This window comes from Rhinoraja longicauda, chromosome 4, assembly GCF_053455715.1.
Source record: "Rhinoraja longicauda isolate Sanriku21f chromosome 4, sRhiLon1.1, whole genome shotgun sequence".
Taxonomy (NCBI): Eukaryota; Metazoa; Chordata; class Chondrichthyes; order Rajiformes; family Arhynchobatidae; genus Rhinoraja; species Rhinoraja longicauda.
Genome location: NC_135956.1, coordinates 82990559 through 83017933, shown reverse-complemented (window position 1 = coordinate 83017933; position 27375 = coordinate 82990559). Strand labels below are relative to the sequence as shown.

The following is a 27375-nucleotide window of genomic DNA, read 5'->3' as shown; positions in this document are numbered from 1 at the left end:
TTCTCTGCCTCAGAAGGCAGTGGAGGCCAGTTCGTTGGATGCTTTCAAGAGAGAGCTGGATAGAGCTCTTAAGGATAGCGGAGTGAGGGGGTATGGGGAGAAGGCAGGAACGGGGTACTGATTGATAGTGATCAGCCATGATCGCATTGAATGGCGGTGCTGGCTCGAAGGGCTGAATGGCCTACTCCTGCACCTATTGTCTATTGTCTATTGTCTATATCCCAAAGTCTCTTAAATGCCACTATTGTTTCTACCTCAACAACCACCCCCAGCAGTTAGTTCCAAGCATTCGCCACCTTCAATGTAGAAACAACTTGCCCAGTGCCTTTCCTTTAAACTTTCAGCGTCTTACCTCAAAGCTTTGCTGGTAATCTGTTGTTGAGTCCTGGGAACTGTGTTGGGCCGAGTCAATGTCTGTTGTCATTCCTGAACTCTCTGTTTGTCTTCATTGGAATAGTGCAAGCGGCCAAAGATAAAGAAATCATAGTGGGATGCGGCATTAAAGCTACAGATAATTGTAACCTGTAATGACCCCTATAGACTGAAAGGAAATGTTCTGCAGAGAATTCATTCAATCTGTGTTTGTTTCCATTGCTGTATCTCTAAACTAAAGTAAACTGTTAAATGCTTAAACATTGTGTTAAAAATTATACTCTTTCTACCTGCTATGTTGTCTGTTACATTGCTTCAATATATTTGGCTGCTCACTGAGTTTGTTAACATGACAGTGGCAGAACTGACTTTTAGTGAAACCTGACAGAAAGCAATGTTGGAAATGGGAGCTTGGTGTCAGAGGGATTGCTGGATCTTTGCTGATGTTAAGGCATGCTGCCTGCCATCTTAAATTCTACCTTCCCCGTTCACTATAGAATCTGGCCCAGTGATTCACAGCTTTCTACTAGTTTATTTATGATCCCTTCATCCAGGAGACTTGCATTACTACTTGCATGTTCTTTTACTATGTTTAAACATAGGGTTTATAAGCCAAGTGTGCTGGTTGCTATTTATTTTTCACCTCCCTCCATTGAATCACTGAAGTTTGCAATGCAGTAAGATGCCATTGTGTGGAATCTTGCTGGTGCAATCCAAGACTAATCCTATTGCTCTGCTCTTTCTTCAGAGCTATGACCTATCCCCTGTTACAAATCTCTATTAATTTTCCTTGCAGATATTGACCAGACTGCGTCAACCTCCGAAGGCAAGTCATTCCATACCCCTAAAGTTTGCACTAAAAAAAGAGTTTGCAGCTTTAATAATGTAATTTAAATCTGAATTTTGGAAGTAATCTGTCCATTGCAATGACCTGACACTGAAAGATAAATGCAGTATATTGTGCTTCTTATAGATCAAGTTATTTATATGTTTTGTTTAGACTATAGCCTTTCTCGTCAGCTAGACACAGTGGGCAATTATGTTCAAGGATACCTGTATGTAATGGAGGCCCACTGTTTAGACTGGTTGGAAACTCCACGAAAGCTTTGTATTTATTGATCTTGTTCTATTTGTGTTGAAAAAGCCAGACCAGGAAACACAATGATTTGCCACCTTTAGCGAACTGATACCAACATGAAATGAGTCTGGTTAGGGACCCTGCAGAATGAAACAATAAGACAAAAATTTACTGCATTGTTCTCCCATAATGTTCTTTAAACTCGGCATCATTCGAGCTGCCACAACTAAGAATGTTGTTTTCCTACAGCAGCTGTCCTGGAAGAAGTTTCACATCTCTTTGTAAATTGCACTGTATTGCTGCCAGTTTTCAGCCAATGGATTTTGCGGATAGGATGTTATGGTTGAAAATGAATATGGTTCCTTGCAAAAACCTGTTAAAGGTTGGTTTTTTTTTGGCTCGCCTCAATAACCACATTATTCTGACCCCTCCCAACCACATTTCATTTTTAAAAAGAGATGTAAATAGTACAATTGTTTATATTGCATGCATTTGTGCATTATATGAAATTGGTTCAGAGTTAATAATTGGGGCAAATTTAAAATGGAAGCTGGATCAGATTTTGAATGAGTTCGGACAGACTCTGCTGTTATCTGTTAGAAAGATATTGATGGGCCTGTCAACCACAAGCAGTAAAATTGGTGTTATCATTGGAAAGGCGCTGTGATGTAGAGGTTAAGGTACAAACCTTACAACATGAGCGGGTGGTGGCAGACACTTGAACTGATGTGCCTGACGTCAGGTTTCATCAGCCCTCCACAGGACTTTAGGATGGGGATGTCTTTGGAACACTAATCCCAGGGAAACGAATTATCATTTGATTTACACCTTCAGTATGTGTGTTTTTTCGCCCACAAAATCAGAATAATATTTGTCACATGATGCTGTCGTGCAAATGAAGTATTATTAAAAATTAAAATGTAAAAGAAAATAGTAAACACAAAAAAAACAAATGAGGTGAGTGTTCGGAGTCGTCGTGCCTTTGAAGTGAAATAACGTATAGAAATACGAGTTGAATGTGCCTTAATATGGGCGTAGTCTTCAGTATTAATGCTTTGTCGGTACACAGTGCCAAAAGGGCACTTACAATACTTGCTGCAGTCTTTTGTAATATGCAACTTGATTTGTTTGTACACTGAATAGCAAGGATTTACAGCAGGAGTAATTTCTATTTGATCTTCTGGAATACTTCCACTGTGTTGGAAAGCTGGACGTTGATGTGTGATGCCAGTGAAACGGCTTTATTCCAGACAATAGAGTTGTTGTCCTGGATATCATGATTCAATGCTGTTGCTGCCATCTCCATTGCAAAATGAAATTGATGTCGGTTAAACTTCGATCTGATTCTGAAAGACGTTGTGCTGCATGCATGTCAATTATTTGCTGACACTCTAGCGAAACTCATGAGAAGAGTGGGCATGGTTATATGGTGGTTGATATGTGGTACCAATGCGTTTAGGAAAAGATAGAGAATTAAAAAAATTAAAATAAATATATATATATATATATCATCATATATATATGTACATTCATCAGTCTGAAGAAGGGTCTCGACCCGAAACGTCACCTATTCCTTCTCTCCTGAGATGCTGCCTGACCTGCTGAGTTACTCCAGCATTTTGTGAGTAAATACCTTCGATTTGTACCAGCATCTGCAGTTATTTTCTTACACTATATATATATACACATATATGTGTGTGTATATACTCAGGGTGACTTGAAGGAGACTTGAAGGTGGTGTTAAACTTATTTCTGTGCTGTCCTTGCATTTCCAGGTGGCTGAGGTCATGGGTTTGATAAGTGTTGTTGCAAAAGTATTGGTAAGATGCTGCAGTGTACGCTGTAACAGTACGTGCTGCAACCGTGATGAGCCAGTGTTGGAGGGAGTGAATATTTATGATGGAGTCCCTGGGCTACTTTGTCTTGGATGGTATCAAGCTTGTTTATCAGCAAAAGGAAAGTATTCCTTCATGCCTCTAACTTGTGTGTTCTCGATGGTGGAAAAAACATTGGGGGATCATGAGGTGAATTTAATTTTGATCTTGAAGCCTCTGCCTTTGTGACTGATCGAGTTTCGGGTCAACGGTAAACCCCAGAATATTGATGATAGCTGACTGGGCAATAGTCGTGCCATTGACTATTGTCTTAAAGAATTATATGGCACAATAATTACTTGCCTCTTAACTAAACCATGTCTCAAAGTTGACTGGGCCCTGCAGGCATGATCTGCTTCATTTTCTGAGGAATTATGAAAGGATTTGAGCATTGTGCAGTGATCCGTCATCATCCTTACTTCTGAACTTATCAAAGACTTGCGGTCATTAATAACATCTGAAAAAGGTTGGGCCAGGGCCTCCTGTCAGGAACTGGCAATGCCCTGGGACTGAGATAATCAACCTTGAACGACCACAACCATTTTTCTTTGCACAGTGAAGAACTTGCTTCAATTCCCACTGACTTCAGTTTGAGCATTAACTGACTGATACCACACTCTGAATGCTGCCGTGATGTTAAGGACATTATCTTACCTCTTGAAATCAGCTCTCTTTGTGTGTGTTTGGGTTAAGGCTACGGTGTAGGTCTACCAAGCGTTTTAAAAGTAAAGTTAAATGCGAATAATCGTACAGTTAATAGTGAGGTAATCGCTGTTTTAGTCACTTTGATCGCGACACCAATGAGTGGTAAAATTAGTCGTTTTGCCTGAACTTTCATCAAAGGGAGGGGAGGGTTACATCTTCACACTGGAGCCGTTTAGACCAAGCCTAGCTTTAATATGGTGAAGTGCTGGAGAGAGATTTTCAGTACATTATAATGTTTTGCAGTGGATGCCTGTGAAAGTAAAGAGGTGCCTCGGTATGAACTGTGACTGTCACTTTAAGTTGTGGTCGCTGGACATTGTCATTTCCTTGCTGGAATTACAACAATGTGCTCCACAAATGCTGAGGATACGGGACGTTTGATCTCCGGTTCTGCTGAATGTCAGCAACTCCTTGCATCTCTCAAGCCACTTGATTTTTTTTGGATTTTTTTTTGCTTCTGCGTAGATCCAATTTGAGAGCAGTCTTCTTTCTCTGGGTCGTGTCGAGTGAACTATCACTGTCAACCTCACCTCGAGCCGGTACATAAATCAAATTGGCACTGGCTGCAGTCAAAGGAAATGGCAGTGACAGACAGATTGGCCATGTGATAGGAGGGCCCTGGCCTTGTGACTACCTTTAGCCTCCAGCATCCGAGCAGAGGGTTAAAGTTCCCCATCTGCGGTCAGAAGTGACTTTTAAATGTTTTTTTAAAAGTATTTCTTAACATGCACCGAATTATAAGATTGATGTGCTCATTTGCTTTTGAGCTCAGGGCACTCATTAACAGTGATTAAAGGGCAGTCCATCAATCACTGTCAATGGGTCTGCTTGTCCGTCATTGGCATCTTACCTGATGGTAGCGGCAACACAGTGTGCTGCTTGGTAAAGGCTTGCTAAACCGACCAAGCCCTTAACAGAGGTTAATATGCTCTCCCTGAGTGGAGTCTGTGGCAATCTCATTGGGAGTGTCAGCCGTACAACAGCCCTCCCTCCCCATGCTCACCCCCCCCCCCCCCCCCACCCCGAAGTCAAATATTCTTCTGTTTCCATGTTTGCGTTGAATTTTGACAGGGTAAGTGCGGAAGCAGGCCCTTCAGCCCAACTCGACCAAGTTGCCCAGCTGAGCTAGTCTCATCTGCCTTATTGACTCAGGCCCTCCAGCTCTCACCGACAGCAGCGATTCCCCTCTTCGGGGCCCTGTGGGTATGTTAAGAATCCTTCATAATTCTGCAAAGCTCTGTTTCCTTGCATCAGTGGAATGAATGGTGCCACTTGCAAGCTAAAGAAAAGTTTGTCAATTCATGTTGTTCTGTGGCCTCATTAACACTATGGTTCTGACAGCTGTGTTTCGAATGAACACTTTTTTTACATCTGATTGTTGCATTCATCAGCAATGGACAGTAGGAATTAACAATATCTCTCGCTTCTGCCAGTATTTCAAAAGGGAGGTGGTGGGGAGGTCATGAGTTATAACTTTGACTCCTGAGATGGAGTTTGAGGTGATTTCATTTGTGGAGTCTTTGCACTGAGCTGATTCACCTCACTTTCAGGGTCTTATAGTACGGTAAAGATCCCTAAACATAGTATAGGACAATAACTGCAAATGCTGGTACAAATCGAAGGTATTTATTCACAAAACGCTGGAGTAACTCAGCAGGTCAGGCAGCATCTCAGGAGAGATGGAATGGGTGACGTTTCGGGTCGAGACCCTTCTTCAGACATAGTATGAACACACCCCCTCCACACCCTTCCCAGGCATGCCATCGAATCCCAGACTGAACCAGCGACCTCATTCCTTTCTCGCTCAACCAGAAGCCTCACAGTGATCCTCGTGTTCCAAAATAATATCAGTGGAGCCTGGATTACTATGGGGACAGACCACCCGGCAATGAAAAGCTTGGAGACTCCTCGCTCCCAGCAGTGTGGTGAGTGGGTTGTTAGAAGGGGGGTGTAATCTGTGAGCGACTCTGCAGGTCTGGCACCTAACCAATCTGAAAAGATAAGGGCTGAACATAGCAACTTGGTCATAAAAACTGGACTTCCTCTGTCTGACAGAAACCTGGCAACAACCTCTGGACTACCTCCCACTCAACCTCACTACACCCAACGGATACTCCTACATCAATAAACCACGCTCGGAGGGCCGAGGTGGTGGGATTGCCGTAATTCACCGACAGGACTTCAAGATCAACCTCATCTCCATCTCATCTGCTCCTTCATTTGAACACCTGGCTTTCAAACTCTCTGGCCATACACAATTAGTCATGGCAGTTGTCTACCGCCCTCCCAAACCACACCCATCATTCCTTTCTGACTTCTCTGACTTTCTGACCCAGTTCTGTTCTCTCTCCCCCTCAATCCTCCTCCTCAGTGATTTCAACATCCATATGGACTCCACTGACTCCACAATAACCGCTGACTTCACTGAAATACTCAACTGCTTTAACCTCACTCAACACGTCAATTTTCCCACCCATAACCGTGGGCACATTCTGGACCTTGCCTTCTCCACTGGACTAAATCTACATCACCTCTCTGGCTCCGACCCCACCCTCTCTGATCACTTAGCCATCACCATGTCTGTCAACATTCCCACCCCAGCTCCAAGGCAAAAACGCAAAATCAACTTCCGTAAGCTGAACTCTGTTTCACCTACCTCGCTCTCATCCTCCCTCTCTGAAATAATGTCCGCCTCTCCCTTCGTTGACCTCCACAGCCCCTCTGACCTCACTGACTACTACAACCACACACTCTCCTCCTGCCTCGACCAGCTTGCACCTACAAAAACCAAAACAGTTTCCTTCACCCACTCTGCTCCCTGGTTTACCCCCGAATTCCACATGATGAAAACTCATGCCTGCCAACTTGAAAGACTCCGCAACAAAACAGGTCTCACAATTCACTCCCAAGCCTACAAAGACCACCTGCAGCACTACAAAGATGCCCTCTCCCGTGCCCACTCCACCTACTACTCTCAAATAATTCACTCTGGCTCCGGAAACCCCAAAACACTCTTCTCTACAATAAACAAATTCCTCAGCCCCCTGGACACCATCTCCCAATCATTCACAGTTGACAAATGCACCACTTTCCTTTCATTCTTCCAAAGCAAAATAGACAGCATCTACAGCACCTTAACCACCAACGCACCTGCTCCCCCTCAAACCACCTGCCCCCCCTTATCCTGTCAACCCCTGCCTCAGTTCTCCCCTGTCTCCACCACCGACCTCTCTGACCTCTTCACAGGAATAAAAACTGCCACCTGCTTGCTCTCTGGACCCCATCCCCTCCAGCTTTGTCAAGGCCTGCCTTCCTGCTCTCTCTCCACTTATCACTGCAACAATAAACTCCTCCCTGTCCACTGGCATCGTCCCGCCATCCCTCAAAATTGCTGCTGTCACCCCCATTCTGAAAAAACCTGGTCTCAACCCTGACACCCCAAACAACTTCAGACCAATCTCCAACCTACCCTTTCTGTCCAAAGTTTTGGAACGTGCTGTAGCTTCCCAACTCAAATACCACCTCTCTACCAATAACCTGTATGAAACTTTCCAATCCGGATTCCGCTCCAACCACTGTACTGAAACTGCGCTCCTCAAAATCACAAACGACCTTTTCCTCTCCTCCGACGCTGGCAACCTCAACATCCTCATCCTACTTGACCTCAGCGCCACCTTTGACACCATAAATCACTCCATTCTCCTCACCCGACTTGAAACCTCCTTTAACATCACCGGCACAGCCCTATCCTGGTTCAAATCTTACCTCTCTGATAGGCACCAGTTCATCTCCATTAACAACTGTAAATCCCCCACCGCTCCCCTCCCCCAAGGTGTCCCCCAAGGCTCAGTCCTTGGCCCCCTCCTCTTCATCCTCTACCTGTTCCCCCTTGGTCAATTAATCCGCCGTCATGGTCTCAACTTCCACTGCTTCGCCGATGATATCCAGCTCCTCATCTCCACCAAGTCAATCTCCACCACCACACACTCTACACTGACAAACTGCATCACTGAAATAAAATCTTGGCTTCAATCAAATTTCCTCAAACTCAACTGCAACAAATCTGAAATCATCATCATTGGTCCAAAAACGCTCACCAAATCCACCCAAAACTTCATCCTCAATATTGATGGTCTCCCAGTATCCACCTCCCCTCACATCCGGAATCTTGGAATCATCTTTGATCAAACCCTCTCCTTCGACAAACACATCACAAAGACAGCCTTCTTCCACCTCAAAAACATTGCCCGTCTCCGTGCATCCCTCTCCTCCACAGCTGCAGAAACCTTCATCCACACCTTCATCACCTCCAGTCTGGACTACTGCAACAGCCTCCTCTATGGCGCACCCTCAAAAATCATCAGTAAACTTCAATACATTCAAAACTCCGCTGCCCGTCTACTCACCCACACCCCGATCCGTGACCATATCACCCCCGTCCTTTACAAACTCCACTGGCTCCCCATCCCCCAGAGAATCCAGTACAAAATCCTCCTCATGACCTACAAAACCCTCCATAACCTGGCCCCATCCTACCTGATTGACCTCCTCCACAGGCACACTCCCACCTGCACCCTCCGCTCTGCTGCTGCCAATCTCCTATCCCCCCCCATCCGGACCAAACTCAGATCCTGGGGGGACAGGGCTTTCTCCATCGCTGCTCCCACCCTATGGAACTCACTACCCCAAACCGTCAGAGACTCCTCCTCACTCACCACATTCAAAACATCACTGAAGTCTCACCTGTTCAGTACTGCCTTCAACCACTGAAGGTCACCTCACCTTCTGTCTCCTTTCTCTGTTCGTTTACTTATTTGTCTGTTTGTTCACTTCCCTATGTTCTTTAAATCCCTGTAAAGACTCTTTGAGTGTATGAAAAGCGCTATATAAATGTAATGCATTATTATTATTATTATTATAATGCAAATTATATTGGTTTTGGTTTATTATTGTCAAGTGTACCGGGATAAATTAACAAGCTCTTAATCACTTTGCAAGCTATCCAATTTAATCAGATCACACTATATATACGACTATTTTTACATTACAATAGTTGCACTCTTCGACATGTGGATGTTTGTGCTGACGCACAGTAAGATTTTACTGGATTGTATGCAACAAAAAAAAAAATCATTGTAGGTACGTGTGACAATAAAGTACTATTGAATCAAGCCATGCACAAGTACAGCAGGTAGTGCAAAGAGAAAAATCCCAGAGTGCAGAATATAGGTTCACAGCATAACATTGCAGTAACAGAGAAAAAGTCCACCGTCTGCAAAGAAGTTAGAGATGAAGATCGGCACCATGCCCTACCTTATGGGACGATCATTCAGTAGTCTGATACAGAAGGGAATAAATTGTTAGACATAATTTGTGCTGGAGTAATTCAGCGAGTCAGGCAGCATCTATAGAGAAAAAGGATGGTTGATGTTTTGGGTTGGGACCCTTCAGATTGAAAGTAAAGGGGGGGGGGTGAAGAGCTGGAGACGAGAAAAGACCAGGATCAATCAGGGCTGGCCACAATTAACCTCAGGCAGGTTGGTGCCTGGTACACCCATTGTTGGGTAGGGAAGGTGTGATCTCAAGAAGGATACAATGTGGAGAACTGTGGAACTGGTAAAACGACTAAGGTGGAGGGAGGGGACAAGGGGATTGGGGCGTTTAAGTAGTAGTTACATACAATTAGAGAATTCAGTGTTCATATCGCTGGGTTGTAAGCAACCCAAGCGAAATACGAGGTGCTGTTCCTCCAATTTGCATGTGGCCTCTGACAATGGAGGAGGCCCAAGACAGAAAGTTCAGCATGGGAATGGGAAGGGAGTTGAAATGATTGGCTACGAGGAGATCCCATATCACCGGATGCAGTAGATGAGTTTAGAGAGGGTACACATGAACTGCTGTCTAACCTGAAAGGACTGTTGGGGTCCCTGGATGGAGGAGGTGTAAGGACTGGTGTTGCATCTCGTGTGGTTACTGGGGAAAGTACTTGGGGAGGCAGTGGTTTGGGTGGGAAGGGATGAGTGAACCAAGGGGAACTGTCAATATTGCATCTGGGGGGGGAGGGGGAGCGAGAGCAGAATTACAGGACACAGAGGAGACAAATGTTAGGGCCTTATCCACGACAGAAGAGGGGAATCCATGTTCCCTGAAGAATGAGGACATTTCGGATGTCCCAATATGGGACACCTCATCTTTGGAGGAGATGTGGCGGAGGCAGAGGATTTGAGAATGGGGAATAGCATCTTTGCAAGAGGGCGAAGCCTAGTCCAGAGATAGTCCAGGTGAATTTGAGGGGAAGGGTGAATGTTAGTAGTGAAGTTAATTAGGTCCATGTGTTTTACATGGGTGTATGAGGTAGTCCATGCCAACTATCGATCAATCGTTCACACTAATTCAATGTTATCTAATTTTCTCATCTACTCCCTACGCATTGGGGCCACTTTGCAGAATAGATGAGTTGCAGTCAAGGGCTCTGCCTGCTATAGTAGAAGGATAGCAACTGTTGGGAAATAAAGAAGATATTTCAGAGGCATTTCTGTGGAATGCCTTATCGGAGATGGAGGAACTGAGAGACTGGTATGTAGAGTGGGAGGAAGTGTTATCAAGGTAGCAGTGGGAGCCCGTGGGTTGTGTGAATGTAGTGGTGTTGATGTTTTCCTTGTTAACGTTGGTGGTCCAACGTTACCAAGGATTTGATCCTTGGCACAAATTCAGTTTCGGCTGAAGACATGAGACTGCCGATACTAGAACGTGCAGCAAAAAAACAAACCGCTGCAGGAACTAAGCAGATTGAGCAGCATCTGTAGGGATAAAAAGGAATTGTTGATGTTTAGACAATAGGTGCAGGAGTAGGCCATTCGGCCCTTCGACCCAGCACCACCATTCAATTTGATCATGGCTGATCATTCTCAATCAGTACCCCGTTCCTGCCTTCTCCCCATACCCCCTGACTCCGCCATCCTTAAGAGCTCTATCTAGCTCTCTCGAATGCATTCAGAGAATTGGCCTCCACTGCCTTCTGAAGCAGAGAATTCCACAGATTTACAACTCTGACTGAATTTTTTTTTCCTCATCTCCGTTCTAAATGACCTACCCCTTAGAGTGGTTTAGGGTTCCTGGACTGGCATGCTATTCTCTTGATTTCTGTCAGTCGTCCATGTATGATAGTGGCTTAGGTTATTTGTTATTTTGATTTTTTTTTAAATTATTTCTCTGCCGGTACTCTAGGACATGCTCAGTCTATCCTGCTGGGCTTGTCCTATTTAGCAGCTCTCACATTCTTCTGTCTAGGCTCTTTCCATGTTCTTGCTCACGGTAACTGCTCCGGTTCAGACCAGGAAACCTTGTTTCCACCTTATACCTATGGTCAACCCTGTCAGCTTTACCCTGTCGGAGAACGTCTCCCTCACCCATCCTTCCTGCAGCGTCTTTTGTCTCCTTTCCACTTCTGACAAAGGATCTCTAAACTGAAAGCTTGGGTCTGATTCTCATCCCACTGATGCGGCCTGGCCTGCTGGGTATTTCCAACATTTTCTGATATTGTATGTTATGCTCTTGATCTGTTATAAATTATTAATACAATTAACTTGCATGGGGTTATTTTATTTTATCACATAAGCAATAGTCATTTGACATGTAATAATTGAAATTTGTAATTACGAAGATAGAATATACAAACGCTGCTACAAATATGCAGTAAAAAATACACCATGTCGGATCTTGCTTAATGTAATATTTAGATCGTAACGGGGCCTACCACAAATAATGCTCTGTGTGTGGCACATTGAGAGATATGTATTATGTGCAGGCAGATAAGAGTTGGTCTTGGCATCATGTTTGGTACAGGCGCTGTGGGCAGAAAGGCCTGTTCCTATTCTGTACTGATCTCCGCTCTGTGTTCTACGTCAGTTCCATTACCTTTTATTGCCTTTTGTATCTCTTTCAATTGCTGGCACATGTGCTAGTTTTGGCTGCTTTTTCTTTTTATTTATATCTTGTCCCTTACCACTTCTGAAGTTTGTGCTCCTTGGGAACATAAACCGGTTTTGATTCACATTACTTTTTTAAAAACTTTTCACCAATCATACGTTGTTTTTCAAACATTATATTGAACACGGTTGTATCATGGTGATTTTAATTTAAATGCTTATGCATAATTAGGCTGTGAACTGGCTCATGAAGAAGGGACTCGACCAGAAACGTCACCCGTGTCTGAAAAAGGGTCTCGACCCGAAATGTCACCCATTCCTTCTCTCCAGAGATGCTGCCTGCCCACTGAGTTACTCCAGCTTTTTGTAGGGAAAAGCAGTCTGAAGAAGGGTCTCGACCCGAAACGTCACCCATTCCTTCTCTCCAGAGATGCTGCCTGACGCGCTGAGTTACTCCAGCATTTTGTGATACCAGCTTTTTGTATCTATCTTCGGTGTAAACCAGCATCTGCAGTTCCTTCCTACACATTACTAAATATAACATAGGCTGACTGAATACATGAAAGCTCCAGGATATGCTATTGCAACTACTCATTCAGAACAGGCTTCAAGGAATTCACTTCCTTCCCAGTGTGCTTACCCTAACCTTTACAAAAGTTAATCGAAGGTATTTATTCACAAAATGCTGGAATAACTCAGCAGGTCAGGCAGCATCTCTGGAGAGAAGGAATGGGTGACGTTTCGGGTCGAGACCCTTCTTCAGACTGATGTCTTTACAAAAGTTAAAGCCATTCCACCTTTATGCTGTGTAAGTTCTGCACTTACAGGCTTTTTCACTTCACAACTGCTACCAGGAGCAATGTTCACAAACCCACCTGCCTTTAATATTTTTTTCATCATAATTCTACTTTTCAATATTCACGGCGTGTTAACCTCTCATTATGTCTCTACGTGTTGATAACATCCCTGTAACCAGGGCTGCAGCCTCCACTGCCTCTCTTTATTTTCCGTGCTGATCTTGCATGTTGTCTGATGGCAGTATGTTACTTGTCATACTCTGCACTGTGAATTTATGCCTGCAGTCCCATGCAATTTGTTCTTTGTTACATATTTACATAAAAGGATGTTTAATGAGGGCACATATTCTAATGCCTCTTCTTTTAAAGAGGTAATAACGGTGCATTTGGATAGCAGTAAAAGGATTGGTCCAAGTCAACATGGATTTATGAAGGGAAAATCCTGCTTGACTAATCTGGATTTTTTTTGAGGACGTGACAAGTAAAACGGATGGAGGAGAGCCAGTGGATGTAGTGTATCTAGACTTTCAGAAAGCCGTTGATAAGGTCCCACGTGGGAGATTGGTGAGCAAAATTAGAGCACATGGTATTGGGGGTAGGGTGTTGACATGGATAGAGAATTGGTTGGCAGACAGGAAACAAAGAGTAGGAATAAACGGGTTCTTTTCAGAATGGCAGGCAGTGGCGAGTGGAGTGCCGCAAGGCTCGGTGCTGGGGCCGCAACTATTTACAATATTAATGATTTGGATGGTGGTATTAGAAGTTGCACTAGCAAGTTTGCAGATGACACAAAGCTGGGTGGCAGTGTGAACTGCGAAGAGGATGTGAACTGTGAAGAGGACAGGTTGAGTGAGTGGGCAAATGCATGGCAGACACAGTATAATAATGTAGATAAATGTGAGGTTATCCACTTTGGCAGCAAAAACAAAGAGGCAGATTATTATCTCAATTGTGTCAGATTAGGTAAAGGGGAAGTACAACGAGACCTGGGTGTCCTTGTACACCAGTCACTGAAAGTAAGCGTGCAGGTACAGCAGGCAGTGAAGAAAGATAATGGCATGTTGGCCTTCATAAAGAGAGGATTTGAGTGTAGGAGCAAAGAGGTCCATCTGCAGTTGTATAGGGCCCTGGTGAGACCACATCTGGAGTGTTGTGTGCAGTTTTGGTCTCCAAAATTTGAAGAAGGATGTCCTTGCTACTGAGGCAGTGCAGTGTAGGTTCACAAGATTAATCCCTGGGATGGCGGGACTATCATCTGAGGAAAGATTGGAAAGACTGGGCTTGTATTCACTGGAGTTTAGAAGGATGAGAGGGGATCTTATAGAGACGTATCAAATTATAAAAGCATTGGACAAGCTAGATGCAGGAAAATTGTTCCCAACGTTGGAGGAGTCCAGAACCAGGGGCCACAGTCTAAGAATAAAGGGGAGGCCATTTAAAATTGAGGTGAGAAGAAACTTTGTCACCCCGAGAGTTGTGAATTTGTGGAATTCTCTGCCACGGAAGGCAGTGGAGGCCAATTCACTGGATGAATTTAAGAGAGAGTTAGATAGAGCTTTCGGGGCTAGTGGAATCAAGGGATATGGGGAGAAAGAAGGCACAGGTTACTGATTGTGGATGATCAGCCATGATCACAATGAATGGCGGTGCTGGCTCGAAGGGCCTCCTCCTGCACCTATTTTCTGTTTCTATGTTTAAATATTTTATTCACACATTTTGTACTTATTTTATTACTTTTTATCTTTTAGTTTTCCCACTTCTTGCAATCCTAATGCACAGATTTTGACAATATTCTCTTTTATATGTCATAACTCTAACTTATCGTATGATGTCTCTCTCTCTCTCTCTCTCTCTCTCTCTCTCTCTCTCTCTCTCTCTCTCTCTCTCTCTCTCTCTCTCTCTCTCTCTCTCTCTCTCTCTCTCTCTCTCTCTCTCTCTCTCTCTCTCTCTCTCTCTCTCTCTCTCTCTCTCTCTCTCTCTCTCTCTCTCTCTCTCTCTCTCTCTCTCTCTCTCTCTCTCTCTCTCTCTCTCTCTCTCTCTCTCCCTCTCTCTCCCTCTCCCTCTCTCTCTCTCTCTCTCTCCCTCTCTCTCTCTCTCTCTCCCTCTCTCCCTCTCTCCCCCCTACTTCACTTTCTGACTTATCCTAATACACTGATGAACTGAAACATTTCAAAGGAAGGGTTGCCAAAATATCTTTTTATGAATTTTACGGATTGCCAACTTAAATTTGAAATCTGCCTTTCATGCTGTTTCTTTGTTCTATCATTAGGCATTCTCCATCTTGCCGTGCTCCCTCCAATAGCGGTGGATATGTAGTATGCCACCTATTTGGGGAGAAAGATAAAGAGTCGAATTTAAATAGTCCGCAAAAAAAGGTCATGGGGATTACAATGTGCCACCAATTCTTGATTGGTCTTTGCAATACAGGCAGCATGACACCTTTATGCTGCCAGCTAATTAAGATGATTAGAGCATGTGGAGGGTTTTAAGTGTGCTGTTGAGTACAGCAGGTCTCAGCGGGTGGCTAACATTGTGAAAGACTAACACTGTATTAAGCCAGCTGCAGCTCAAAGGGACAGGGCAGTGTGGTGACTGCAGGTGGCAGATTTCAATGAGGTTGTCCTTACAGAAGCGGAAATGTCTTCTGTGTTATTCCTTGTTGACGCTCAGGCAGGAGAATGCAACCAAGCACCCTGTTCAAAGAGATTTAGTATCTTTTCGAATAGTTGTAATTCATAAAGTGTCATTTTTATTCTCCCTTCTTTATCTTCACCCTCGTCGCTCAACCTCCTTTTATCCTACCACATCATGCACTTTCCTCCACATATCAGTGAAGGGAGGGAACTCTATGCTCTTGCATTCCCTCCCCTTCTCCTCACACCCAACCAACTCTCATCCAGACCTGCACTGTACGTACACTGCCCTCCTCTCCCCTCTCCTGCCTGTCCCTGCACTCCCCTCCACTCCCCTGCACTGCCCTCATCTGCACCGCCCTCCCCTTCCCGCGTGCTCCCCCCTCCCCCACCCGCACCACCTCCCTCCCTCACCCGCACGGCCCTCCCCTCCCCACTCCACCCGCACGGCCCTCCCCACTCCACCCGCACCGCCCTCCCCTCCCCCACCCACACCGCCCACCCGCACCACCCTCCCCTCCCGCATCGCCCACCCGCACCATCCTCCCTCCACCACCCGCACCACCCTCCCTCCCCCACCCGCACCACCCTCCCTCCCCCACCCGCACCACCCTCCCTCCCCCACCCGCACCATCCTCCCTCCCTCACCCGCGTCGCCTTCCCCACCCCCACCCGCACCTCCCCCACCCGCACCACCATCCCTCCCCCACCCGCACTGCCCTCCCTCCCTCACCCGCACCGCCCTCCTCTCACCACCCCACCTGCACCACCCACCCCCACCCTCACCACCCTCCACTCTCCCACCCTCCCCTCCCCACCCGCACCACCCTCCCCTCCCCACCCGCACTACCCTCCCCTCCCCACCCGCACCACCCTCCCCTCCCCACCCGCACTACCCTCCCCTCCCCACCCGCACCACCCTCCCCATCCCACCCGCATCACCCTCCCCTCCCCACCCGCACCGCCCTCCTCTCACCACCCCACCTGCACCACCCACCCCCACCCTCACCACCCTCCACTCTCCCACCCTCCCCTCCCCACCCGCACCACCCTCCCCTCCCCACCCGCACCACCCTCCCCTCCCCACCCGCACCACCCTCCCCTCCCCACCCGCATCACCCTCCCCTCCCCACCCGCACCACCCTCCCCACACCGCCCTCCCGCACCCGCCCCACCCTCCCCTCCCCCACCCACACTGCACTCCCCACCCGCACCGTCCTCCCCTTCCCCACCCGCACCGCCCTCCCCTCCCCCACCCACACCGCCCTCCCCTCCCCCACCCACACCAACCCTCCCCCACCCGCACCACCCTCCCCACCCACACTGCCTTCCACTCCCCCACCCACACTGCCCTCCAATCCCCCACCCGCACTGCCCTCCCCTCCCCCTCCCCTCCCCCACCCACACTGCGCTCCCCTCCCCCACCCGCACCATCCTCCCCTCCCCCACCCACACAGCCCTCCCCGCACCGCCCTCCCCACCCCCACCCGCACCGCCCTCCCCACCCCCACCCGCACCGTCCTCCCCTCCCCCACCCGCACCGCCATCCCCTTCCCCAACCCGCTTCGCCCTCCCCTCCCTCAACCCGCCTGCTCTGCTCCCCCATGCCTCCCTCCACTCGCCCACCCTGCCCCCTCCTCACTAACCAATCTTAGTTCTGAGTTGTAAATTGAAATGCCATGCAATGACTTGCATTTACCCTTTAAGGGATGTTTAAATTTAAACAATTTACATGTTTACTAAGTGAATAACTTCTGAACAAAATAGATCTCAGCTTGATTTATCTTGGAATTCCTTACCAATATTCTTGCTTGAGCGGCAGCGGTGCCTAATCTGGGATATAAGGGTCCAATGGGAACATTTGAGCATGTTAGCTTGCATTCCTTTTCTCTTGTGTATTTTAGTTTCTCGAGTAACTGAAATCATACAAACAAAACAAACATGCTTTGTTGTCTTTTTAATATGGAGGTGGATGGAACTTCAATAGGCTCCTAAAGACACATAGAGAAAAGTTTGTAAAAGTAGTAGTTTATATTTAAGTAAATTGTCACCTGGACATTGTGCATCAGTAATTCTACACTCTGGGAAAAGTGAACACTACCTTCTGAATCGGTAAGAATGAAATACTATGGTCCTGCGGTGCAGCAATGTTTGTTCTCCAATTGACCTACATCTTTCTTTCACATGGCAGCAAAGCTGATTAATAGAAAGTAGAGTATCAGTGAAATGCATGGAGTTTTGTACTTTTAATTTATTTCTTGACTGCATTCCAGTCTGAAATACTTCCCATGCAATGTGTTGTTTTGATTAAAGTTTGCTTCCCTTTCCCTTCCCACCCCTGAAATAAATTCTCAAGGACAAGTGGCTCAAAACGTTTTGGAAGAAAATAAAGAAATTCAGAATTGGAGATATTCTGGGCTTGCTTGTTGGCATCTGAGCATTTTTTCAATCGGCATACAGTTACCACACATCCCCCATATCTATAAAAGGACACAGAGTGCTGGAGTAACTCAGCGGGTCATGCACCATCTCTGGATGTCATCCTGCACTCAAGGAGTCTGAAGAAGGGTCTCAACCTGAAACGTCACCCATTCCTTCTCTCCCGAGATGCTGCCTGACCCACTAAGTTACTCCAGCATTTTGTGTCTCCCTTCAATTTAAACCGGCATCTACAGGTTTTTTTCCTACACAAGAGATGTAATGTTTCTTAAAATACAAACTCAATTTTGAGATGTAAATTGATCTTGAATATTTAAAATGGCTGGCTGAAATAACCTGCTGCATTGCCCAAAATGTTATAAAAGCTGATTGCATCAGTTCAATACAGTAGGCTAGCTGATATTTTGTTTGGGTTCAGGTTTTATTGGAGAATTATGCAAAATTTAATTTGATTCAAATTTATCTTATTGAAACATACAAGATTATTAAGGGATTGGACACACTAGAGGCAGGAAACATGTTCCCGATGTTGGGGGAGTTCAAAACCAGGGGCCACAGTTTAAGAATAAGGGGTAGGCCATTTGGAACGGAGATAAGGAAAAACTTTTTCACTCAGAGAGTTGTAAATCTGTGGAATTCTCTGCCTCAGAAGGCAGTGGAGGCCAATTCTCTGGATGCTTTCAAGAGAGAGTTAGAGCTCTTAATGATAGCGGAGTCAGGGGGTATGGGGAGGGGGCAGGAACGGGGTACTGATTGAGAATGATCAGCCATGATCACAATGAATGGCAGTGCTACCCCTGCACCTATTGTCTATTGTCTATTCTGGATATGCAGTGATTTTAGTTTGATAAAACTTGCTATTTTGTCGGCTTTGTAATGATTATCATAAGTGTGCATAGTAACATTTATATTTTACGCAATTAAAAGACCACAACTAATGTAACAGAGCTGTGGCAAGTGTAATAAATACATGTACATGGCAAAAAAATAATTTCATTGCAAACACAGACAAGGCTGAGAACTGAACTCACATTTTCTTTCTGGACCATCTTTAAAGCCCCAGTTGGATGGCTTTGCATAGAGGTTTCTGAGAAACTGAACGTATACACAAAAATGTCACGATGCCATTGGTGTTGCAAGGTGATAAATGTTTTTTTTTTTACATTGTATAAAGTTCCAAGAGTTGTTGAATAGTACCAGTGCAGTTTTATGTTCCCTGGGAGCGATTATGCGTACCTTGTGAACTTCTCTGCAGGGTCTGGTGAAGTAATGCATTTCTGCTAATCAAGCTAATCTGTTTCTTATTGGAATTGTCATTTATAGGCTGATCTGTGAAATGTTAAAAATCCATTTTTTTGCCTTTCAGTGTGCCCAATTTTCTCGCTTCCATTCCGATGCTGTTTACTCCTTGGTTATACTTTTTTTCTCTTCATTGTCACGCATCCTTTACCTTCTCACCTTTACCACAAAGAATCAGAAATTTATTTTAAACCAAATCAATGCTTTTTTGGAGGAAACTAGAGTTTGGCACATGAGGAAAATTCAAAACAAATATATATATATATATATATCTGACAATTAAAGTAAATCTAATATCCATTTATAGGTCATACTGTGAGAAGTTTTTTTTTTTCCGCCCAAGTTGCCTTGGTTAAACAACTTTAAACCGCACCCATCCCTGAATTATTATATTGTTACTTGTAAAGTTGGAAATTACCAGTGGAATTCAAATGAATTTCATTTATGAATAGGAATGGATCATTTTAATTGCCTTTTTCATATTCCATATTTGAAATATAATGGTGCCAATTTTTAGTGAACGCTGTTATTTTGGATATGGTTTTTGAATAATTGTACATTGCGTCTCATTTAATTCACATGTATTGCGAAGTGCTATGAAAGACAATTGGTACAATGTCACACAACCTCTTTAAACATTAGTGAATTGGCAGCAGAATAAAGAGTGTAGCTCGACTGGTTACAAATGGATAATTCACATACAGAGCAAGTTGATAGAAGTATGCTTTAGAAGTAAAGTACAAAACTTACTTCCAAGCATATTTTTATCCATTTGTTCTAAGTTTTCTATGGTTTCTTTCCAATGCGGTGTGACTTAGCACTCTGGAAATGTTTAGAGAATGTCTGGAAGAGATATTAAGTCCCCTTGAAAGAAAACAGTTTCATTGTGCATCCAAACTCAGTTGTGGAAATGGATCTAATTGCCCTTTGCTCGGTCCTTGAAAGCTCAGTCACTGGGCTGGCTTGGTGGAGTGAGTGATGAGAAAATTCAGCAGAAGAGCAGTCAAGATAAGGGCCTGGCCTCGCTGTGTTTGGTTTAGAGTTCAGAGGAATTGTTCAAAAGTAAAGTACTTAAAATTTAAACCAAATGCCAGACACGGTCGACTGTTTATTCCCATGTATGTATGGCTGCAAGGTTTCAACTGTTTAATGCTGAAACGTGGGGACTATTGATTGTTTGGCAGATTAAGGATTTTGCCTGATAGGATGGGGGATGGGGTTGGATAGGTTGGTACATCCACTGTAATCTTATCATTTCCCTTTGACTATAAATCTTGTTGATGGAGGAAGCAATACTACCTCCATATTTTGGAGTATAGTTCCCAGAACCTTCCGGAGCCAGAGCAAGCACTGTTCATTGTGCTATCAATGTGTTTTAAATGATGATCTAGAGTAATGATACTAAGAGTTGCTATGAAATTATAGCAAATCTTCACATAAGACAAATGTAACCTTCCCCTGTGTTTAGCCATCATGCACCATCTCTAAGAGGTCACGAAAACACAACCTGCACATCACAACCTCTGAAAAGTATGGATCAATTCAGGAAAGCCAAATACAAGCAGATATTTTTTCCTCTAAATTTGACTGAACATTTGTTTGACTGACACTAGTTGAAAGGACAAGTACCCCTCAGATTTAAACTGCTTATCTTGCACCAAATGTCTTAAACAGTCTCTCATGCAATGCATGTGACGCACATAGCTTAATCCATGGTTTCTGGTGACTGGTTTAATAAAATGTTTCTTTAATTTAAACAATTAGAGGTTTTTTAATCAATTTTTGGGGGTTGGAAACCAAATCAGTGATCTTGATTTTGTTACATCCATTCAATAAATATCCAAACTTTATACATTCCTTTATGCTTGTTATATGTTTTAGACTTTTCTAACGCTAATTTTACACAAAAATAAAAAGCTAAAATATGCCCTTTGACATCAGTAAAGCAAGGGATGGCTTAATTATTGCAGCAATGTTAGTCAGGGAGTTTTTCTTTTCTTCTGCATGTCTGACAAGCAGGCATTACTGGCAGAGGCTAACGCCTATACTCCATTGGTGAACAGACTCCACTATGTTGTTGGGCAGAGGTTTTTAGATTTTGACCCTAAAAGGATGAAAACGACGAAATGTGCTCACAGAAGTAGAACTATTCTTGCCACACTATGGAAGGGAATTGTACGCGAGAACGGGGGATCAAATGTGCATTTTGTTTCCAACAACTAGTTGCAGTAAGGTGATGAGCAAAAGTCTGATCTTATTGCCAATTGAAAAGTTCCTGAGTTTGAAACCGTTTTTGCAGTGATTGTACATGAGCATTCTTTTTAAATTAAGTACCAAAATACATTTATAGGCAGCACAACTGCATACATTTTCCATTTTTACTGTAGTCATTTCTTCCTTGCCGAAACAGTAAGTGAAAGGCATGGCCATTTTAGCAAAGTCTGTTCATAGTTTCAAACAATTAAATTGACTCAACAATATATATTTCCAAAAATGGTCTATGTGGTTTCTGCTATTTTCTACTTAGCAAAAACTAGTTAGCAGGATTAACAAATCTTCTTCAAGCAGTATTTAAATTTTAACAAAGGGAATCAATTTGACTCCTCTTCAGGAATTAAATCTAAAATTAATAACTAAAAATGTTTATTTAAAAGCAGCATAAAATCCCCAGTCAATTTGTATACTTTGTTAACAAAACAAGCTGAAATAGTGTTAATTTAACTTCGAAGGTATTTATTCACAAAATGCTGGAGTAACTCAGCAGGTCAAGCAGCATCTCGGGAGAGAAGGATTGGGTGACGGGGGGTGCACATTTGATTCCCCCGTTCTCGCGTACAATTCCCCTCCATAGTGTGGCACTGGAGGAGGCCCATGACAGAAAAGTCAGACTGGGAATGGGAGGGGGAGTTGAAGTGCTTCAGGTGCTTGAAGTTCAACTCCCCCTCCCACTCCCAGTCTGACCTTTCTGTCATGGGCCTCCTCCAGTGCCATAGTGAGGCCCACCGGAAATTGGAGGAACAGCACCTCATATTTCGCCTGGGCAGCTTGCAGCCCAGTGGTATGAACATCGACTTCTCCAACTTTAGATAGTTCCTCTTCCCCTCCCCCTTCCCAGTTCTCCCTCTATCTTCCTGTCTCCACCTATATCCTTCCTTTGTCCCGCCCCCCTGACATCAGTCTGAAGAAGGGTCTCGACCCGAAACATCACCCATTCCTTCTCTTCCGAGATGCTGCTTGACCTGCTGAGTTACTCCAGCATTTTGTGAATAAATACCTTCGATTTGTACCAGCATCTGCAGTTATTTTCTTAATTTAACTTCGAATGTATACTTTTATAATTTGACCACAACATTTATTTGTATTGCTGTTATTTTGCTGTTTGCTCTTTTCTTTTTCATTTTTGCATTCAGTAGCTACATGAAATAAGAACGGACACAGATGTGGACTGATGTTTCTATGTGGTAAACCATCTGTGATTCTCTGAGCTCTCAAGTAGGAGATAAGGTTGTAGACTCATTTCTATCTCGCAGCTAAAATACACAAGATGGGGAAGGCCATTTGGTCCATGTTCATTCCTCCATCCATAACAACCAAATATTCTTAGCAAGCCTTGTTTCCTCTTCATTCTGGAGTTGTTGCCTCAACCACTTTTCTGACAAATCCATTGATCACAATATTAAGAATCGCCCGTTATAATTTCTATAATTATCATGTTCAGATAACTGTCCCCATGCCTTGCTTCCAGGTTTACTAATGTCATACTCCTGATTGGCCTTTATTTACAAGTTGCATGATAGATGAACATGACATATAGGAATCAGTAGTTGCAACAACCGTGCAGCCCATAGAGCCTGCTCAGCCTTTCAACATGATATGGGTTGATTTCACTTGCCTGCCTCACCCCCATAACCCTCAGTTCCCATATTCCCCAAGAATCTATCTCGTTCTGGAACAAAAAAATAGTTTGGTTTAAGGAACTTAAAGAATTCATAACCGTTTGAGAGAAGAAAAAAATCGACCTTGTCTCATTCTTAAATGGTAATCCCTTACCCTGAGAGTTACACCTTCATCAAATTAATTGTGTCAAGCACCCAAAGATCTTTTGTGTTTCTGTAAAATCACTTCTCATTATTCTGATCTGCAGGCTTAATTGGCTTGATCTTACCTTTTTAAAATAATCTTTTCATTCCTGGAATCAATCCAATGAATATTTTCAGCCTAGCCTGTAAGGCAAGTATGTCTTTCCCTAAATTAAAAATTACACAAGGCTATATAACCTGTGCTCATGGTTTGGTTGTAGCAAAATCCTGTATGGTTTTGGTGAAATGTTCCTAATATGAACTACGCTGGTTCAAAAGTCACCGGTATCTTTATCCAATTCCGATTGTCAGCTTCAAAGTGGGCAGTTGGTGAACTTGTGCGGTGGATGCACTGGACATTGTTATACTTTAACATAGAGTTGGTGTCTTGGAGCCATGGAGGCACATAGCATGGAATCAGGCCCTTTGATAGTTCAAGCCAACCATTAAGCATCTATTAAACTCATCACACACTTAATCCCATTTTTTTGAATTCTCCCTATGTTCCTGTCAGCTCTCCCCGGAATACTTACACATTTGGGGCAATTTATAGCAGCCAGCTAAACTACTAACCTGCATGCCTTTGGGATAGACAATAGACAATAGGTGCAGGAGGAGGCCATTCGGCCCTTCGAGCCAGCATCGCCATTCAATGTGATCATGGCTAATCATTCTCAATCAGTACCCCGTTCCTGCCTTCTCCCCATACCCCCTGACTCCGCTATCCTTAAGAGCTCTATCTAGCTCTCTTGAATGCATTCAGAGAATTGGCCTCCACTGCCTTCTGAGGCAGAGAATTCCACGGATTCACAACTCTGACTGAAAAAGTTTTTCCTCATCTCAGTTCTAAATGGCCTACCCCTTATTCTTAAACTGTGGCCCATGGTTCTGGACTCCCCCAACATTGGGAACATGTTTCCTGCCTCTAACGTGTCCAACCCCTTAATAATCTTATACGTTTCGATAAGATCTCCTCTTATCCTTCTAAATTCCAGTGTATACAAGCCTAGTCGTTCCAGTCTTTCAACATATGACAGTCCCGCCATTCCGGGAATTAACCTAGTGAACCTATGCTGCACGCCCTCAATAGCAAGAATTGATGTCGAAGGAAACCCACCCAGCCACAAGGTGAATGTGCAGTTCGTTGGATGCTTTCAAGAGAGAGCTGGATAGAGCTCTTAAGGATAGCGGAGTGAGGGAGTATGGGGAGAAGGCAGGAACGGGGTACTGATTGAGAGTGATCAGCCATGATCGCATTGAATGGCGGTGCTGGCTCGAAGGGCTAAATGGCCTCCTCCTGCACCTATTGTCTATTGTCAAACCACACAGATGGCACTGGAGGTCAGGATTGAACCTGGGTCACCGGAGGTGTGAGGTAGTTGATGGAATTAGCTGTGAGAAACTGCACCTTTGCTATTAGATTCTACACTATTCAAAACAAAATAAATCAAAATGTACATTGAAAATCAGACTAATGACCAAGAATGCTCCGTATCTTGTGAAATCAAAATCCCAGAGTAAGCTTTATTTCCTATTGTACTTATATAATGATAAGAACACATAATTAAGAGTGCCTTTATAAATCCTCTCTTAATCCTGTATCCATGAGACATATCAAGTTGTTTTAGAGAACATTTCAAAGCACTGTGTACCACAGTGAGCGTGTGTGAAATGTGTTTGTCACTGCATTGTGTAGGTGGTATGTTTGTTTCTTTATGTGTCTGAGATCTCATGTTACGGGTGATTTTATTTAGATTACACTCCTTTCATCATCATAGTTTCTTTTCTACTCTCTCGCGAATGCCATAAAATGTTGATATAATTACCCTGCGTATAACAATTGCTTGTGTTTTTCTTAAACGTTATTTTCGAAACAACAAATTGTTCCAACAGTGTAAGATCATTTTGGTAATCTGAAAAGAATGCAAAATTAGATTCTGGTATTAAGGTAAGGATTGTTGATAACTTTAGTTATGTAATGCCCCCCTCCCCCCAAAAGAGAACAATTTATGATGTACATTAAAGGCCTCCTCAGACGCAAAAAGCTGGAGTAACTCAGCAGGACAGGCAGCATCTCCGGAGAAAAGGAATGGGAGACATTTTGGGTCGAGACCCTTTTTCAGACTATACTACGATACAGACGATACCAGTCTGAAGAAGGGTCTCGGCCCGAAACGTCACCCATTCCTTCCCTCCAGAGAGGCTGCCTGTCCCGATGAGTTACTCCAGCATTTTGTGTCTACCTACGATTTAAACCAGCATCTGCAGTTCCTTCCTACACAAAGGTATCCTCATTTTGTGCTGCGGCATTCCTTTCACCAGGATGTGAAATCCATTTTCTAAAAAAAAACAAAACATTACAAGTTGTGATTTTTTTTTTTTTTTTGTCCAGGAAGTATCAGAAGGGAGCAAGAGTGCGTTTGAAGCTTGTTGATCTTGAACTGACCTCGCGCTTTCTTGGGGCCAAGACCGACACGACTCTGCTGGAGGCTGAAGCTGCCCTCCTTGGGCTGCTGGACATCAAAGATTCAAAGCAAAGAGAATGAACTTACAAATCACGACTTGATGCGGTTTTGCTTCTATTAATAATGTATATTTCTTGCTTTACTATTTAAAAATAAAAATAAACATACTACAAGGTACAGTTTATGTGTGTTTGTCGATTTTCAAAGGGTTGTACACTTTTGATTGATACAGCTGTGACACATCCAAGCTGAAGAAACACATGACAAAAATAATTTTCTTTTGATTGCTCAAGCAATGTGAACATAAGAAGTTTGATTTTTTTTTAAATCTGAAATTCTAAATTTTCTTTCCACCCCTCCCAAATGTTCAGGCATCCACAGTGGTGGTGGGGGATGGTTGCTGGGGGGGCGGGGTGGAGGGGAGGAGGTGCTTGGATTTAATATTTAATTAAATACATAATGAGGAAAAGTGGAGAACTTGCATCTGGTTTCAGCTTCCTGCTTTTGTTAGATAATGAACTGCATCATGAAAGTTGCAGTCGGGAAAGGTATTTTGGAAATTGTTGTATTCAATGCAATTGAGATACAAACTCAGATTTTGGAATTTTTACTATCTTACACTTTTCATTCCACCAAATGTTACGAGAGTTTAAAATTCCCCTCCAAAAATAAATCAAAATACATAATCAATTTAAAAGGCATATGGATAAATGTATTGAAAATAAACATTTTCATAGGGAGGGGGGGAAAATGATATTAAGAATCAGCACAGTCATAATGACTGACCGTCCTTGGGTTCCGTAACATGTTTTAATTTAGCAATATTGTATTTTTGACTTATCAAAATTGAGTTGCAAGTTCTGAAGCTGAAGTATATTGCAATCCTTCTGCACGGTAAACAAAGGCGTTTTAATTGTTTTGCATCTTCATTAGTTTCTTATTGTGACTTTGGCTAACAGCAACATTCAAATTTTTGATTTCATTTTTATTGGTCAGATAAATGGTGATGTGTGGAAACATTATAATTTTATTTCAAACCATATAATTCATAAGTATAAGCACTTTAACACAGCTGTTGTGTATTTGAATAACACCCCGATACAAAAATTATTGATTTGTCCTGCATGATATAGAGAAAACCATGTAGTTTAGAAACGAGGAACTGCAGATGCTGGTTTACCAAGGAAAGATCCAAAATTCTGGACTCAGCATCCTTGGAGAAAATATATAGGTGATGTTTCGGCTCAGGACCCTATACCCAATACCCAAACCATATCAAGGCTATAGAGCAACAGGTATATCAATCTGGACTCTGTTCGGATTTGAATTGTAGCTGGATATTAAGATAGTATCAGAACTAGATTTAAAGTGGTTGGATTTTTGAATCATAGCCCTTTATTACAGAGAGAAGTTTTTAAAGGCTGCATTGATTAAACTAAAGCATTGCAAATTTTTCCTTCCTCGTCTCAATTCTCCTGACACTATTAGTCTCTTGTTTGAAATATAATTGAAAACAAGTCATTTATGCTGAAATCCGTTGGTAAAGGTGCTCTTCTTCATGCAGGAGCCCATAAAGTAATCATCACTAGGTGTTTAGACAGTGGCAACATGATGGGTAATTTTGTCTCAAAATAAAGATACTTAAGAAATTTGGCAATCTGGCTATCATCTAAATTAAGAGAGCCTTAACACTTTCTGAGTAAGCT

At 43.6% G+C, this 27375-nt stretch overlaps 1 protein-coding gene across 1 annotated transcript in view; it reads left to right on the top strand.

Annotated features, from left to right (window-relative positions):
* The window catches only part of tpd52 (tumor protein D52), a 149450-nt gene extending 123604 nt beyond the window's left edge, over positions 1-25846 (top strand). Inside the window, exon 8 of the mRNA XM_078398205.1 lies at positions 25597-25846. Within this exon, the coding sequence (XP_078254331.1) occupies positions 25597-25750 (154 nt within the window). The 3' untranslated portion in view covers positions 25751-25846. The remainder of the gene's footprint in view (positions 1-25596) is intronic.
* Positions 25847-27375: the final 1529 nt, after the last annotated feature.